The sequence below is a fragment of the Syngnathus typhle genome, unplaced genomic scaffold, assembly GCF_033458585.1.
Source record: "Syngnathus typhle isolate RoL2023-S1 ecotype Sweden unplaced genomic scaffold, RoL_Styp_1.0 HiC_scaffold_34, whole genome shotgun sequence".
Lineage (NCBI taxonomy): Eukaryota > Metazoa > Chordata > Actinopteri > Syngnathiformes > Syngnathidae > Syngnathus > Syngnathus typhle.
Genome location: NW_026871940.1, coordinates 594566 through 612426, shown reverse-complemented (window position 1 = coordinate 612426; position 17861 = coordinate 594566). Strand labels below are relative to the sequence as shown.

Below are 17861 nucleotides of genomic sequence, written 5' to 3'. Positions count from 1 at the left end.
TATTGGACTTCTGTTCTTGACACAGATTGTCAATAATGAACATCATGTTCAAACATAAGGGTGTCCATGTGTGCACTCTGCAACAGGACACCCTAGGCCACAGTTCAATGATGGACTTTGTAGTCATGTCATCGGCTTTGCGGCCGCATATTTTGGATAGAGGCGGAGCTGTCAACTGATCACCACCTGGTGGTGGTTTGGCTTCGACGGTGGGGGAAGATGCCAGTCCGACCTGGCAGGCCCAAACGTATAGTGAGGGTCTGCTGGGAACGTCTGGCAGAATCCCCTGTAAGGAAGAACTTCAACTCCCACCAGAGCTTTTCCCACGTTGCGGAGGAGGCGGGGGACATTGAGTCCGAGTGGATCATGTTCCGTGCCTCTATTGTTGAGGCAACCGACCGGAGCTGTGGCCGTAAGGTGGTTGGTGCCTGTTGTGGCGGCAATCCCCGAACCCTTTAAGGCATGCCTTCAAGCTGAAGAAGGAGTCCTATCAGGCCTTTTTGGCCTGCGGGACTCCAGAGGCAGCTGGCAGGTACCGGATGGCCAAGCGGTACGCGGCTTCGGCGGTAGCTGAGGCAAAAACTCGGGCGTGGGAGGAGTTTGGCGAGGCCATAGAGAACGACTTCCGGACGGCTTTGAGGAAATTCTGGTCCACCATCCGGCGTCTCAGGAGGTTTACAGTGGAGATGGCGTGCTGCTGACCTCGACTCGGGACGTCGTGAGTCGGTGGGGAGAGTACTTCGAAGACCTCCTCCATTCCACCGACACACCTTCCATTGTGGAAGCAGGTGTCAAACGGGCACTTTTTATCCGGCTCCCCGGTAACAGGCTCAATGAGCCGAGGGTGAAGGGACTCGTCCGTAGCTGACCACCCGAGTTAAATTAATTCTACCAGAATCAATCTAATTTCTTTACGACGCCAACCCCTTTCAAGTCATCCGACGCGCGAGCTGAGTAACTCAATTCGAGGCAAGTCGTCAGATGCCTTTGTTAAGACCTCAAGGATTTGTTAATTTACTAGAGCGCCCTCGCCCTAGCTGAGCTCAAGATAACTACTTCGAACCAGATCTGACAATTCCTGATGTTAAGGATTAAAGCTGTCTTCACTTTAAAAAGAATTGAACGGATTTAAAGAATGACTATGATAGGGAAATAAAGACATTTTAAAGTTGTAATTACCGCATATAAAACCATGCTCGACATAGTTAATACGAAATAATCGATACCAAATTAAGGCTTAAGAGATTTAATGAATAAGCCAGAAAAAGAATTATAAGTCGAAAAAACAAAATAACAAGACTCACCCACACAGAACAAGAGACGAGACTAAAGGTCTAAAATCCTATTTGGTTGAACAAGTCGAGTGATCGGCTCTCCTTTGTTCCAAAATCCGAATTCTGTTTAAAAAAGAGGAAAGGTCTGGCCGTGAGGACCGTAGCCAGATAAGTAAAAAAGAAGTCGCCACTTCTTCTTTATGCCCGGGGCGGCTTTTTCCTCTGCCTTCCTCGAAGCTCAAAATTTGACAAAGTCAAATTCGAAGACTCTGGAAATTCATTTTAGTAGATTTTGGTTCAATCTAGAAAAGAATGAAAAATCCATCTTCGTTCTTTTACTCCGGCCAGCGTCACGGCCATCGCCCTGACTAGGAAGAAGCGCGCCCGCTCTGTGTCCGGGCAACCTATTTATAGGCTTCTGGCATTACCTCATCGGAATAACTTCACCGGTACGTGAGGTGGCCTTTCTGGAAGTTTTTGGAATTTTCTGGAAGCTTCGAGAATGTTCCTTAGCTGATCCCTGTCCAGGCCAGCTGGAAACCACTGGTTGTCTTGGCAACCTTGCTTCAAGCGGCAATCACCGGAAACAGATGTTTCCTGTTTTGCTCGTTCTTTACTTGCCCTTAATGTCTCCTCTCAACTTAATACATTCAGGTATGGATGGAACACCAATGTTAAATACAGGTTGGACAAAACATTGCAACATGAATCACATATATCTTGTCTAATAAAGATCAGTCTCAACACATAATAGTACTTAACACAATAATGGGTTCCTCCAACTTAAACACATATATTGATATTGGTCAAGCTGTTGCATCTTAAAATTATGGCATAGCAAACTCATATTCCAAAATTGTGCCTTGCTACGCGTTTGAGCAGGTCGTGTCCTCCCAATTGCTAACAGTTTAATTTATTAGATTTGTTCATTTCTATCAGGTCACCCCTATGTCAAGCTTTAACACCATCTCCTGGTGAAATTTTGAACGACTACATGTTTTGGGATAGCCAATGTGCCTGGGCCAAATTCAATACCTAATTTTACACCATCTCGTACCACCATGTCACTTGACACAGGGCCTGGAGACTCTGAGGTGGACTCTCCAATCTCTGGGGTCGAACTCACTGAGGTAATTTAAAAACTCCCCGGGGGCAAGGCCCCGGGGGTAGATGAGATCCGCCCAGAGTTTTTAAAGGCTCTGGATGTTGTGGGACTGTCATGGCTGACACGCCTCTACAGCACTGCGTGGACATCGAGGACGGTGCCTCTGGATTGACAGACTGGGGTGGTGGTTCCCCTCTTTAAGAAGGGGGACCGGAGGGTGAGTTCCAACCATAGGGGAATCACATTCCTCAGCCTCCCTGGTAAGGTCTATTCAGGGGTGCTGGAGAGGATGGTCCGTCGGTAGGTCGAACCTCGGATTCAGGAGGAGCAGTGTGGCTTTCATCCTGGCCGTGGAAGAGTGGACCAGCTCTAAACCCTCGGCAGGATCCTCGAGGGGGCATGGGAGTTCGCCCAACCAGTCCACATGTGTTTTGTGGACTTGGAGAGGGCGTTCGACCGTGTCCCTCGGGAAGTTCTGTAGAGGGTGCTTCGGGAGTACGGAGTGCTGAGCCAACTGATAAGGGCGGTTTGGTCCCTGTATCACCGATGCCAGAGTTTGGTCTGCATTTCCGGCAGTAAGTCGGATTTGTTCCCAGTGAGGGTTGGACTCCGCCAAGTCTGCCCTTTGTCACCGATTCTGTTCATAACTTTTATGGACAGAATTTTTAGACGCAGCCGAGGCGTTGAGCGTGTCCGGTTTGAGGACCTCCGTATTGTGTCTCTCCTTTTTGCAGACAACGTGGTTCTATTGGCTTCTTCAAGCCGTGATCTCCAGCTCTCACTGGGGCAGTTCGCAGCCGAGTGTGAAGCGGTCGGGATGAGGGTCAGCACCTCCATATCCGAGGCCATGGTCCTTGGTCGGAAAAGCGTGGGATGCCCTCTTCGGATCGGGTATGAGATCCTGCCCCAAGTGGAGGAGTTCAAGTATCTTGGGGTCTTGTTCCCGAGTGAGGGCAGGATGGAGCGCGAGATCGACAGGCGGATCGGTACAGCGTCTGCAGTAATGCGGACTCTGTACCGGTCCGTCGTGGTGAAGAGAGAGCTGAGCCAAAAGGCAAAATTTACCTGTCGATCTACGCTCCTACCCTCACCTATGGTCACGAGCTTTGGGTCGTGACCGAAAGAACGAGATCCCGGATACAAGCGGGCGAAATGAGTTCCCTCCGCAGGGTGTCCAGGCTCTCCCTGAGAGATAAGGTGAGAAGCTCGGTCATCCGGGAGGGACTCGGAGTAAAGCCGCTGCTCCTCCACGTTGAGAGGAGCCAGATGAGGTGGCTCGGGCAGCTCACCAGGATGCCTCCTGGACGCCTCCCTGGGGAAGTGTTCCGGGCATATCCCACCAGTAGGAGACCTCGCGGCCGACCCAGGACGTGCTGGAGAGAGTATGTCTGGTTGAGCTGGATGAAGTGGCTGGGGAGAGGGAAGTATGGGAGTCCCTCCTAAAGCTGCTGCCCCCACGACCCGACCCGGATAAGCCGAATAGAATGGATAAATGGATGGATGATAAACGAGGGATTGTCTGTCTGCACTCGGCGTAATTTCTCTGTTGATGTGTACATGATCACATATGTGTCGGTATGAATTATGTGAACGTATGACTGTTGCACGGAGTATAATATAGGCGTCTATCCGTGGTGATATTGATATTTTAACAAAGAAAGAACGCTCCGCTTTCGCAGAGCATTAACAAACTGAGATATACTCTTATTGTTCCTCTCCACGGAAATCTTCAGTAAAAGGCGAAAGATTTATTCCATCTGTAGAGAAACGAGTGATCTGATAATCTGGGTCAAAACGGGCCACCCCACTGCTGGTCTCACCAAATTCACAGGCGGTCTCACATTCAAATCGCAGCATCATTCCTTCTAATACAAACAATAGACGTTGATAGAGTTACTATACTTAGAAGGACTCAACCTAAATAGAAGGTTTAAACGAGTATTTTGTGTTCATTAATGTCTCACTTACTTTAAACCTTGTTGCCGCACAGGATTGTAAGTACTGGATCGAACACTGACGGCGCTCGTTCTTTCAAACAGCGATTGGGCGTCTATTTTGAGTATTGAAGGTAAAAACAGTTGTATGTCTTGGTACGTGTACTTTTGGTATGAGAGAACAGGAAATGATCCCATCTCTGTGTTTCGTTTGAAAATGTGTAATTTCATTATTTTATTCAACACAAATCGGGAAACAAAATACGATCGTAATTTCTCAGATGGTTTCTCAAATTTCAGAAATGCTCTATATCTCTAATGTGGCGCAAATAATTGAGGCTTTTGACGTTGCTGGCATGGTTTGGGGTGTAATTCACCTCCACTGCGATGGTGGCATTCGATATTTGACATTTGAATATAAATCTGTCATTTTACTTTAGGAAGTAAAAGTTGTTTTCTAGAAATCCATACTTTTGATGTATGAGGAACAACAATCAGGCGCATTGTCAGGTCTAAATACCATCAGACATTTAACCACACGCTGGAAGGAAGAGGAGAAAAGAACCAGAACAGGTTTACTCGCGAGGAGAACGATAGAGAGAGGAAACTCAGTTACAATCTCCATCAATTCTGAGTTCTCCCTCCACGTGCTCCTCTATTTAATGTTTTGGTTGCCCTGGTTACAGAGGCGTTGCTACACTAAAGGGAGGTGAGAGTGTGACTGTAGCAACGCTGTTCAGCTAGCTAATAATGTTGTGTGGTGCGAGGCCGCATGGCCTTGGCCGATCCGTGACCCCACGAATGCAGAGTCTGTTCTTACATGGTTGGCAGCTTCGTTCCTGGCTGCAATCTCTAAACCTGGATGCCGTGTCTCTGTAAAACAATGCTCTAGACTTTCTTGCTACATTTCACACAATAATAATAATAATAAGTGAATAATCAGATACCTCTCGTGCAAACACTCTAACAAAGGTTAAGTAGATGTGAGATAACTTGCATGAAGTCTACTTAAACAAACATTGAGTAAATATGGGATAACTAAAAACTGTCTCGGACAAAAGCAATTAACAGAGAAAGGGCTTCTCTTGAACTAACAAAGAACAAAGAACAAAGATGTTCTGTTTCTAACTAGTGAGGGCCTCTCAAAGATAAGACAAGGAAAGGGAGTATAAGGACTCCCCAAGGCTAGCCGGCACATATGTTGACTTGAGCGAAGATATGTGACCTTCGGTTCCAGGCCGACCAGCGCTTCAGCAAAACTAATTATTCTAACATTTCCCTCCTGTTTATCACATATTTGCTCAAATCCTCACATCACCGTAAACAACCACTACTCTCGATTTTCAGTTGTCGGATCACATTTATGAAAACAAATATGTTTACACTCAAAAGATAAATGTTGCGTCGTCATCACTCAGAATTGCATGGATCGGGGAAAAAGTCTTGTAACGTCAGTGCACGAATCCCGTCATCAACATTGTTATCATCATCATCATCATCTTGTCGCTCAGACATTAGACACATCCGAGCCATCTTGTCCTCCATGGGCGATATTGCTGTAGTGATGAGACGGTTAAACAGAGCTCATATTGGTTCAACAGTTCATTTTTTCTGACATTTTTCTCAGTTGTCATTGTCATCCCAGTGTCAAAGTTCAATGTGGCTTAGAATAATATTGAATGTTTCGTGACTTGTAAGAAATTCAAGAGCCACTGGCATAGTGGTTCTCTCAACTCATTTTAGTTTAATTTATGGTCTATTCTTCGCAGGTTTTAAACATGACCACCGCCTAGATCTTGAAGTACGGCGTCACAGATGACGAGACGGTGGACAAACTGCAGCAGAGAATTGCAGACGAAACCAGCATCCCTGCAGCCCAGCAGGAGTTGCTCCTGGAGGCCGGCTCAGCTTTGGAGCCTCTCGGGCCGGCCACGCATTGCGCCATCGATTACACCGTAACTCATATCGAATCGTTCTCGCATAAAAAATGTCAATGGCACATCATGTCTCAAATCTCATACTATGTGGAGGAGCTAGATGGGCGGCGGACAGACTTCCCTCTCGTTTTCCTGTTTGATCGCTCATCTTGTAGTTACGAACCACCGTTGACTCCTCGCGTCCTCCCTAAAAATGTCAGTTTTATCCATGAGTCTTCCTCCTCCTTTTGTTGGAATTAAAATGTATTTTATTCTTAGTGTGTGCCATAGAATAGTGTAACTATTTAAACATTCTTAGTGTAGCTGCCATAAGAAAATGCACTGATATGGAACGTTTGAGCCAGGCTCTGTTTCCAAGTGGGAACCAATTTTAGTTTTTGTGTTAGCGGTTCCTTTTTGAGAGTTACACAAGGGCGAGTGTCTGATTTTGAGCCACGGCGTGGCAACGTTTTCCGTTTGCAAAAGCAAGTGATGAAGAATGCAAGGAATGCTTCTTTTGTTTCTTTTCTGATAACATTTTTGTTTATTGGTTAAACCAGAGTTTTGAAGATCTGTATTGTCAAGATTTACGTTTTTTTTCGTTTTCTCCCTCGAGCAAATGCGGCAATGAGGTAATCCTTTGTCATATTAGTTGTTAGCCATGATATTAGCCATGATGTTAGCCATGCTATGTTATGTTAGCAAGAACATGACGAATGTGTTTTAAGTGCATGAGCAGATTTAAGTTATTTTCTGTGTAACGTTTATTTTTCTCTGTGAGAACGTTTTATGTTAATAGTCTTTATGTCTTTTAGTTCTCACGGCATGTGTGTGGAGAAGGAGTTGAATAAATGCCCGTTTTGAAGAACTGCTTGTACACCTGATTGACAAGAGGGAGCTACAGTGAGAACTCAGCCAGCCCGGCGCCAGAACAAGACGTTGTTCGGCAGAGCTACAAGCAAGTCACTTCACTCACCTCTTCCATCGGACAGATAAGAGACTGTACATTCACCTGCCTACACAAGTAGCTACCTGAGTCCAGAGAGCTTTGGGTGCCAGTCAACAATAAGTAAAACATTTGAACAAGTTAAATGTTTAAAGGTGGACTAGCCTCAATTGCTGTAAAGGGACCTACAAGTGCTAAATTGTGCAATGTTATGGTGATGTGTGCATGTTGTAAGGTTTAAGTGCTTGCTTATTTGCACCTAGTAATGTCTGATTGAGGTGTGAACGACCATTCATAGCATTTGAAAACAAGTTCATTTGCAAACATTTAAAGGTGTAGAACAACATTTAAGTGATTAAGTCATTGCAATGAAAATTAAGTTTATTGTACATTTAGTCAATATATTAGACAGGTTGGTTGATAAAGTAAATTACAGGAGTCAGTAGTAATTCAAGATAGCCTACTGTAGTCAAGTGATAAAACTATAACATCATTACATTAGTAAATCAGATTTATACTTGAGTTTAAAGAAAATCAGTTCATATAGCTTAAATTTCATGCAAAATCGTAATAAAAAATAATAGATAAATTAATAATCTTAATAAATACTGAGTTCATGAGACTTCCTAAAAATGGATGTGTCCAAGATAGAAGGGATAACTCCAATCTTAGAAGGCATTGAGGATGCTGATAGTGAGCAAGCAGGTAAAACTCTTAAGGGGGAGACTGAAATAAGTGAAGGCAAACAACCTGCCCCAGAAGATGAAATAAGAAGAAGTGAAAGATCAAGAAAGCTCACTGAGAAGGGACAAGAACTCGAAGAGACTAAACTCAAAGGTCTCCAACATCGTTTCTCACGTACCTATGACAAGTGGAAGATTCTTGCTAAGAAATCAAGGAAGGAGATAGAGGGAGCCTCTTCTCAAGAGAACCTACAAACTCTCATCAACAAGGTAAAAGAAGCATCAAATGATGTACAGCAGGCGTACGAAGACCTGCGCAAATGCATAATCCCTGATAAAGAGACACGCCGTCGAACAGACACCTGCGACAATGTCTCAAGGCAGATATTAGAGCATGCTTGGAATCATCTCCAAGACAAAGATAACGAGCAAGAAATAAAGTGGTTTGAAACTGGCTCTGTGTTCTCATTAGAAGTATCAGAAGCATGCAGTGCAAGCTCAAGATCATCACTCTCAAGTAAATCCTCATGTAAATCTTCAAAAATAAGTGAAGCTGCAGCAGAATTAGCAGCAAATGAAGCCACTTTGGAAGTCCAAGAGCAAGTGGAGCGTGAGGAACGTGAACTCAGAAACCTAGAAGCTGAGTACAGACAAAGGCTTGTGCAACAAGAAAAGGAACGTGCACAAGAAGAAGAGCAATGTAGACAAAGGCTTGCACAAGAAGAAGAAGAATGTGCTGCAAATAAACAGGTCTTGGAAGAAAAGCGCAGAAAGATAGAACGCTTAGAGACCATAAAAAAGATAAATGCCGCCAAGGCCAAACTAGAAGTGTATAAACAAGAACAAGGCTCAACCTCAGACTTGCTGGATCTATTCAAGGATTATAAGCCCAAACGAGAAAGGCTTACATTCGACTCAAAACCTGCTGTCCCGCCACAACTAATCACAAGGATGCAATCATCTATAACTACTCCCAAAGAGGATAGCACAACTGATTTCGCCAAGGTACTAGCAGAGTCCTTCAGTGTAAGCCGTCTCCCAGCACCAGAGCCTGCTGTTTTCAGTGGGGATCCACTAAAGTACAAGGGCTGAAAAATGTCCTTTCAAACGCTGATAGGCAGAAAGAATATACCAGCGAACGAAAAAATCTACTACCTACAAAAATATGTTGGCGGACCAGCAAGGAAAGCCATTGAGGGATACTTCCTTCTAGGAACAGATGCAGCCTATCAGACAGCGCTCAGTGTCCTGGAAAAAAGATTTGGAAGCTCCTTTATGGTTGCTAAGGCGTTCAGAGATAAGCTGGCCTCATGGCCAAAGATAGGACCCAAGGAAAGCATTCAGCTACGAGAGTTCTCAGACTTCCTTCGAGGCTGCCAAGCAGCCATGTCGCAAATAAAGAGCCTGGAGGTCCTTAACGACTGTGGTGAAAACCAACGAATGCTCTCCAAGCTTCCCGACTGGCTTACAGCAAGATGGAACCGAAGGGTGACCAGGATGGAAAAGGAAAATGAGACTTTCCCCAGCTTCGATCAGTTCGTGGAATTCGTCACAGAGGAAGCCGATATCGCTTGTAATCCGATTACCTCCCTTCACGCTCTGAAGTCTGGAGATGGTGGAATGGAGAAGCCACAAAAAACACAAAGTGTTGGTGCCAAGGTGCTAGCAAGTAGCTCTGAAGAGAAAACAGATGCTAAAGGATGTGTATTCTGTGAGAAGTCAAATCATGGCTTACAGACATGTCGAAAGTTCTTGAAAGAGACAACTGCAGAACGAGTCAAGTTTGTGAAAACAAACAAGCTCTGCTTTGGATGTTTGAAATCAGGACATCAGTCCAAGAACTGTGAGAAGAGAAGCATTTGTGAGACATGCAAAAGGAAGCATCCAACATGTCTACATGAAAATCGTCCAAGGGAAGACAATAGGAAAGAACAAGAGGATGGCGAAAGAAAGGAGAGTGGGAGACGCTTTAAGAAAAAGGAGCGCACAAAGGAGAAGGAAGACTTATCAGAGTCTGAAGAGAAAGAAGAGACACCAGTAGAGGCAACAGCTAACAGAGTGGTGCAAGACAAGAGGAGCACCTATTCCTCCACAGTTGTTCCTGTATGGCTGTCCACAGCAAGTAATCCAGAGCAGGAAGTGCTCGTATACGCTCTATTGGACAACCAAAGCGACACCACCTTCATCCTGCAAGAAACGGCAAAAGTGTTAGTTACAAAGAAACAGGCTGTGCAATTAAAGCTCTCCACGATGTCATCCAAAGATACCGTCATCCAGAGTCAGAAGTTAACTGGACTGCAGGTCAGAGGTTATAATGAGACAAGGAAAATATCTCTCCCAGTAACCTACACAAGAGAGTTTATTCCTGCAAACCTAAGTCATGTCCCCATACCTGAGACAGCAAGATCATGGCCTCACCTAGAGCACCTTGCCGGAGAGATCACTCCTTTATGTGACTGTGAGATTGGCCTGCTCATAGGCTACAACTGTTCTCAGGCCCTGTTGCCCAGAGAAGTGGTGTCAGGAAAAGATAATGAGTCTTTCGCTCAACGAACAGACTTGGGCCGGAGTATAGTTGGCTGTGCAGATCCCTGGTTCGAATCTGGGTCATGGCATAATCAAATTACTTTGAAGAATTTCTCCCTTGCTCACTATTGCTAAACTGACATCTTTTGGACAATGACGATTTTCCACACAAGTCTACGGTCAATAGCCGTAACTTGTAGGGCGAGTGGCGCAAAGAATAAAGCATCATGGCATATTCAAATAATGTCACCTATTTTTTATTTTCATTTTTGCAAAAGTGTTACAAGCTTACAAGCCACATATTCCCGTGGGGCTCGTGGAGCAATGGGTAACGCATCTGTCTACAGATCAGAAGATTCCAGGACTCCTGGCCAGCTTACATGCCATTTTGTGGTCAACATTAGCTATGTGTAGTTTATGTGAACTTTTGGGTTGAAGTAACTCACAGACACTGTCAACAAATAGTCTTTCCAATTTTGTCTCAGCTCAAGTATTAGGGATCATCAGATCTGCGTAGTTATTGGATAGTTCCACCAACATTTTAATATCAACATCTGCCTGGGTGTCGTGGCTGAAGATCCTAGAAAAAAGACCCTAAACATGCAACTGCATATTGGCCATAATATAGCATCGAGGCGGCTGCAATCCCAGTTTGAATCTACATACACACAAGCTTACAGAAAATGACAACTTCCCGTGGGGCTAGTGGCTCGTTCCTTGCTCTGAACGGAGAGCCAAAACGATTCCTAACACTTACTAATGAAGTCCTAACCAATTCCTGTGTGTGTATGGGGGGCGGGGGGGGCAAAGGAACCAATCAGATGGCCCGAATCCATGCATGGCCGATGACGGCAGTGATCAACACAGTGCTATTTGAGAAGTGAAATGCAGTTTATAGGATTTGCAGACAGTGTGCAATCTTTATTTAAACAAAAGTAGGCAAGTGCATACATTTGGAAACCCCATCAGAAAAATGACATCAATATTTAGTAGTTCCTCCTTTTGCAGAAATAACAGCCTCTAAACCAGTGGTTCTTAACCTGGATTCGGTCAAACTCTATGAGTTCGGTGAGTCGGTCTCAGGGGTTCAGCAGAGCCTCCACTGTGGAGGTCCGAACACACCTGTTTTATAAATTCGTGATAACGCCTATCTGAACTGGTCTCGCAAAGGCAACAGCAGAAGTCCTCCTGATTTGCTGGTATGTCATTTGTCATGAATTCATGCATTGTGTTGGTTTTATTCTTTCAACAAGGTGGTGTTCATGCACTTCTGCATGAGTTCCGCTCTATTCTTCTGGCCCAACTCTTTCGGCGCAGCCGTTAGGTAGATATGATGACCATGGAAAGTTCTTTGTGAATTATCAATCTTTGCCTTTCATGTTCATCGGGACTACACTTTTAATAGGTACCTACACTGTGTATTTGGATAGAGACTGCTGAAAGTATACACATATATGCTTCGTGAACTACATGCATTACTGCGGGTGAAGAAGCGTGAACAAATAAGTCAGCAGACAAGTTTGCCGATTTATTAGTGCCCAGAAGAGAAGCACTTCACAGTTTAACTATTTAATGTCTGCCAGAATAATCGATGTACAGCTGTGGACCCCTTTCGGCGAGATGCAAAAGAAGGTCCCTCTCCCAGCGCCAAGGTTCTTTATACTACTCTGGGCCGCCTTCCTGCAAGGAGGCGACTCTGCCTAGCCTAGCGGTGGCCAACCCGCGGCTCGCGAGCCGCATGCGACTCTTTGGCTGGTTTCATGCGGCTCTTTTACGTTCATATCAACATTTGTGTTTATTTTTCGTGCGTATTTGCTTCGCTTGAGTTCAATATGGTATTTTGGTCAAACGCGCATGCGCGTGAGGTGAAATCCCGCAAAGGAGGAGGGACAAACAGAGCGATTGGTTTTGCTGGCTTTTTAATGAATGGCGACTGTGACTACGGGGGCCCATTAGGTCCAGAAAAGCTGACACGACGCTTGCCAAAATGGCAAAGAAAAAATGCACAGCTAAACGAATATATGACGATGAACACAGGATGTTTTTAACAGAGTTAAAGTTGTTTTTTGTTGAACGCTATGGCAAGCCATTCTGCCTGATATGTCGGACGTCATTGGCGCATTTAAAAGCTTCAAATGGTCAGCGCCACTTCAGCTCACTTCATGCCAATATCGATAAGGACTTTGCAAAAGGGACTGATATTTCGCAAGCACAAGTTTGGAGACTTTGAAAAGTCAGGCAGAAAAATAGGTACAGTTTTTCAAAAAAATTACGAAGCACTCAGAGACTGTCACACTTGCATTGTTTCAACTGACTTGGAATATTGCACGGGCTAAAAAGCCATACAATGAAGTGGAGTTCGTTAAAATATGCCTCAGTGACGTTATTGAAATCTTGTCTCCTGAAAATGACAAACTAAAACGAATGGTCTGTCCCGCCACACATGGTAAGTGGAAAAACGTATGTTTTTGTTTGTGGAATTTGTTGAACTGAGTTTGTCTGTGTGAGACAATGCAGACAATGTTCATTGTTGAAAATGTGGTCTTTGGTCTGTGGTTTTAGTACTGTAGGAGTCAATTTGTCATTATCATGTTGGTGCGTGACATAATAATGTCACACAATAAATTTGGCTGAGCAGAGGGGTGTGTGTGTGTGTGTGCGTGTGTGTGTGGGTGTGCGTGTTTGTGTGTGTGTGTGTGGGGAGGGGGTGTTCATGTGTGCTCAGTTGTATGATGTGGCTCTTTGCGATGACACAGTAAAAAATGTGGCTCTTAGTCTCTGACTGGTTGGCCACCCCTGGCCTAGCTGGTGTGATAACGTGTGACCTTGTAGTCTTAACTGAGAGCGACTTCTACATATGTGCAAAGGGTGTCATAGAGAAGAGAAAGCTAATAAAGCAAGACTCGAGTCCTATTCTAACAAACCGTTGGTGAGAATGGGTAGACAGGGAAGCCTGTAATGCAGTGCTTCTCAATTATTTTCTGTTACGCCCCCCCCTAGCAAGAAGGAAACTTTTCGCGCCCCCCCCTCCCCACCGTGACTATCCTAACTTGTCTTGTAAATCGTAAAATGTTGCACTGTCGCAAACGTCACAGAAGTAACAATGAGAGCGCCACTGCCCCCTGCTGGGAAGATGCGCGAGTACACTTTATTCTAGTACTGCAAAAAAAAAAGCCTGTTCCCCAGGGTCACACGCGCCCCCCCAGGTATAGCACGGCGCCCCCCAAGGGGGGCGCGCCCCACTATTTGAGAAGCACTGCTGTAATGTCATGACTCGTCCCCGGTCACGTCCATGTTGTCATAGTTTTGTCCGTGTGTCTGTGTGCTCACCCCTCCCCTCCTGTGTGCCCATGATCAGTGTGATCATTCTCACCTGCCTCTTGTTACCTGTCTTGTATATTAAGTCCTGTCTGTGTATCACTCCCTGTCGGAGCATTGATGTGTTTGTTACTGTCATGAGGTTTTTTTGGTTCCTGTCTTGGTAATGTCACCCTGTCTTTTTGTCTCACGTCTCTGTTGTTGGTTTTGTTAGTAAGTCTTGTCAGTTTGCAGAGTCTTTTGAGTTTGCTTCAATAAACCGTGGTCCAAGCTGCACTTGGTCCCCCTGCTCCATTTCCACACTCCGTTCGTGACATGTAAGCGAGTCCATCACTCGTATACTCCATCGCTTTTCGGCCTTTTGGCTAAAATCAGGTGTAGTATCTGTTCTTGGGTTTGGCGGATTAAGAGAGCTGACCATAGAAGAGAGAATTTTAACCATAAGAATGGTGATTTTACCCTTGGTTTTACTAATCAGTTCTGTTTTCATCCCAACAATGAAGGCACTTCTAGAGTTGGACCGAGCCATTTTTTACTTCATCTGGAAATCCAAGTTGGAGAGACTGAAGAGGGACACCATGAAGAAAAACAAAAAAAAGGTAGGAAAAGGAGTGCCGGACTTAAAGCTCTTCTTAAAGCCTCGGAAGCAGATATGTTGCCCTGCACCTGCGAAGCGCGCTCCTTACACCAAATGCACCGAAAAGCCAAGCAATGACACGATTCTGGATGGACTCATACCTCCGGAAACTAAAGCTAATAACCACCGACCAAAGAATTCCTGTGTCTTTTAACCTGCCACCTTCTTATTCCTTAATCAAGAAGTTTTTGAAGAACTTTAAATTAGAGCAAGAATATAGTGAAATTTTAACAAATCACAGATGTATGATCTCTGTCGTACAGGAGCGGGAAGCGGTGTGTCCAGTGCGCGGGCTTGCATTCGGCGAGCCCACAACAGTTTGGCGCAACGTCAACCACCCCGCCCTCTCGAAACAAACTTCGGGACCTGTCATGGATGGTGGCCCATGATGTCCTCCCAGTCAGGTCCGTTATGCACTCTCGGGGCATGTCAGCGCTCTCAGCGTGCCCCTGACCTGGCTGTGGTGCCCAGGAGTCAGTGTGGGACCTGCTCTGGTAGTGCAGGGCTGCCGTAGACCTGTGGGCGACCTGCAATTCCCCGCAAGGTAAGCGCAGATTGCAGACCTTGTACTCTATGCGTTGACCCCGTTGAAAATCAAGCAAGAAGACTTTACAAAGCAGTCGTTGCCATCAAAGACGCCATGTGGACTTCCAGAAACTTGCTGGTAAGGAAGCACAGACAGATACCCCCCCCCCCCCCCACGCCCCCCCCCCACCCAGGCCTGGCTGGCTGCAGCAACTCTCAAAGCTGCACACGGCAAGCCTAGGAGACATCGACCTGGTATTGCAGTACCTCCAGGAACAGTGCACCCCCTCTACTGGTCAAATCAATAGTTCATATGTTAGAAAACCATTTCAATCCGTTCGCTTCATTCTTACAGGATTAAGCAGTCAATTATGACTTGATGGGGTCAGATCTCAATGTAAGATGTTAGGATTTGAGGCTTCCCCACCAAACGGTTTGCAAATAGATTCATTTCTCGAGGCTTCATGTGCACACAACACCCCCCCCCCCCCTGCTGGTCAAAAGGAGCAATTTATTCCATTAATGAGAATTACATTCACCTTTATATTTTGCTTCATGTAGCCTGATCAAAATGAATAAAAGTTCTCTGTATGTGCATTCACGTGTAACATTGAAGGAGGTGGACGTGTGTTTCAATATGTAAATAAATACCATCGTTGTCTATTAAGAAGTTAAAAGTTGATGAAACACATTTCTTTTTTTGTAGGGATGCTGTGTTTTAACAAGGAAAGACTGATATGCTTATGGATGAAGATGACTTGTACTTGTGATTGTGCTTGTAAACAGTAAAGAGCGTGTGCAATTGAGGGGGGTGGTTATTGGTTTTATTCAAAAACAATATTTGTCTGGGGCTTCATGCCCCTGGTTGGGTCACCCATAGCAAACAAGCCACATCCGGCCCACGGGACCGTTTAATCCGGCCCGCCAACCCTGAATAAATTGTATCATTAAACATTTGTTTTGGTCATTTTGCCTGCAATGACTGCGTTTCCCCAGTAGATGGGGAACCGCTCGCCTGCGCATTTACTACCGGAAGCCGTGTCAGAAAGCCCAGTGCACACTCACAAGTGCGTGTACGTACTCAGTAGTACGGACATGACGCACCCGCGCTCTATTTGTATCAGTCCCGAATTTAGAGCGTGGGCTGTAATGACAACATTCTTGTAATTTGCGCACTGAACTTTCAGATACAGTTTTACGCTAAAGCCACCTACAAACCTTCCCCTGGAATCCTTCTATTAAAATGAGTCGCCCAAGGAAAAGCAAGGTGGAGACAGTGCCGAGTGTTTAGAAAAGTGTTGCTAATTTGGCTCGACGTCCGCGACGTGACGTTCAGCCACATGAACATCAATATCAACCCGTCACAGATTGAGGTTAACGGACCAACACGTCAGATCTCTCCTAAGAATTGCCACAACAAATTTTACTCCAGACTATGACGCACTAGCAAAAAAGGGAGACCAACAACACTGTTCCCACCAAAAATGAAGGGGAGGCTCTCAAGTTTGTTGTTAAAAAATGCATTTTGAATATGATTTGTACCCTTAGCAGGGATTGAAACTAACGACCATTCTCATTTTCAAACAATGCAGGATGCTCAAGGACATTGATGCACCACCTGTTTGCGACTAATCTTAACCTGTAAAGTTCTTAAGGCTTACTTTAAGGAAGTGTTTCCCGTTTCCTCAACTCTGTTACCAGGTGTTTGTGAGTTAAAACTCTGCTCTGACTTTCAGATGCCCCTCACCGTGTTGCCATTTTGATTACTTTATTTGGATGTATGTTTTCACCGATTCTTGAAGATGATATATTTGGTCAGAATGTTTGATGTGATCTCATAAGATAAACATCTTTCATTAATCTGACCTGCAGGCACTGAAGTGATGGAGACTGTTATTCATAATAACAGTGTCATATTTTATGAGAATCACTGATAGCAGTTTTTTAGTGAGTTATTATTTTTTTTAATGCTGTTAATAAATGCATTTGTTTTCAAAAAACTTGTTTGGAATATCCATGCTTTACTACCTACTAAAGGCCAAAATCCTTTATGAAATGACCTTTACAAGTTGCTTATATTACTTCACACAAACACTACGTCCATCTGCTCCTGGTTCGGCCCTCCGGTCCAAATTTAGAACCCAGTTCGGCCCGCGAGTCAAAAAGTTTGCCCACCCCTGGGCTAGACAAAGCCCGGCTCTCACAAGCCCCTTATGAAGAAAAACACAATTGGATTTTGTTTTTCCTCACCCGGACGCGGGTTACCGGGCCCCCCCTCTGGAGCCAGGCCTGGAGGTGGGGCTCGAAGGCGAGTGTCTGGTGGCCGGGCCTTCGCCCATGGGGCCCGGCCGGCCACAGCCCGAAAAGGAAACATGGGTCCCCCTTCCCATGGGCTCACCACCTGTGGGAGGGACCAAAGGGGTCGGGTGCAGTGTAAGCTGGGCGGCGGCCAAGGGAAGAGACCTTGGCGGACCGATCCCTGGCTCCAGAAGCTGGCTCTTGGGACATGGAATGTCACCTCTCTGGCTGTAAAGGAGCCCGAGCTGGTGTGCGAGGCAGAAAGGTTCCGACAAGACATGGTCGGACTTGCCTCCACACCCATTTGGGTTCCGGTACAAGCTGGCCCTGGACTCTCTTCCACTCTGGAGTTGCTCACGGTGAGAGCAGGTTTGGGTATACTTATTGCCCTCCGGCTGGGCGCCTGAACATTGGAGTTCACCTCGGTCAATGAGAGACAACCCTAACCTTAACCCTCCGCCTTCGGGTGGGGGGATGGGTCTTGACTGTTGTTTGTGTCTATGCACCAAACGGCAGCTCAGAGTACCCACCCTTTTTGATGTCCTTGGAAGAAGTGCTGGAGAGCGCTCCGTCTGGGGACTCTATCGTTTTACTGGGTGACTTCAATGCTCACGTGGGTAATGACAGTGAGACCTGGAAGAGCGTGATTGGGAGGAACGCCCCCCCCCCCCCGATCTGAACCCGAGCAGTGTTCTATTA

At 45.6% G+C, this 17861-nt stretch overlaps 1 protein-coding gene, 1 non-coding gene and 1 pseudogene across 4 annotated transcripts; 2 read left to right on the top strand and 1 right to left on the bottom strand.

Moving 5' to 3' along the window:
* The first annotated feature begins 36 nt into the window (after positions 1–36).
* LOC133147164 (uncharacterized) lies at positions 37–15024 on the top strand. Of its 3 annotated transcripts, XR_009711534.1 has the most exons (5): positions 37–6861; positions 7045–14019; positions 14206–14301; positions 14603–14743; positions 14811–15024. XR_009711534.1 is itself a non-coding variant. In XM_061271220.1 (2 exons), the coding sequence occupies exon 2, from the start codon at positions 8954–8956 to the stop codon at positions 10517–10519; it is 1566 nt and encodes a 521-aa protein (XP_061127204.1). In that variant the 5' UTR covers positions 37–6861; positions 7045–8953; the 3' UTR covers positions 10520–14199. The 3 variants fall into 3 exon arrangements, 1 of the variants encoding a protein (XP_061127204.1); XR_009711533.1 differs by having other exon boundaries at positions 14603–15024; XM_061271220.1 differs by lacking the exons at positions 14206–14301; positions 14603–14743; positions 14811–15024 and having other exon boundaries at positions 7045–14199.
* LOC133147183 (U5 spliceosomal RNA) lies at positions 4043–4154 on the bottom strand. The gene has a single exon (XR_009711555.1). It is a non-coding gene; the product is annotated as a U5 spliceosomal RNA (small nuclear RNA).
* Positions 14048–14214, top strand: LOC133147186 (U2 spliceosomal RNA; annotated as a pseudogene).
* Positions 15025–17861: the final 2837 nt, after the last annotated feature.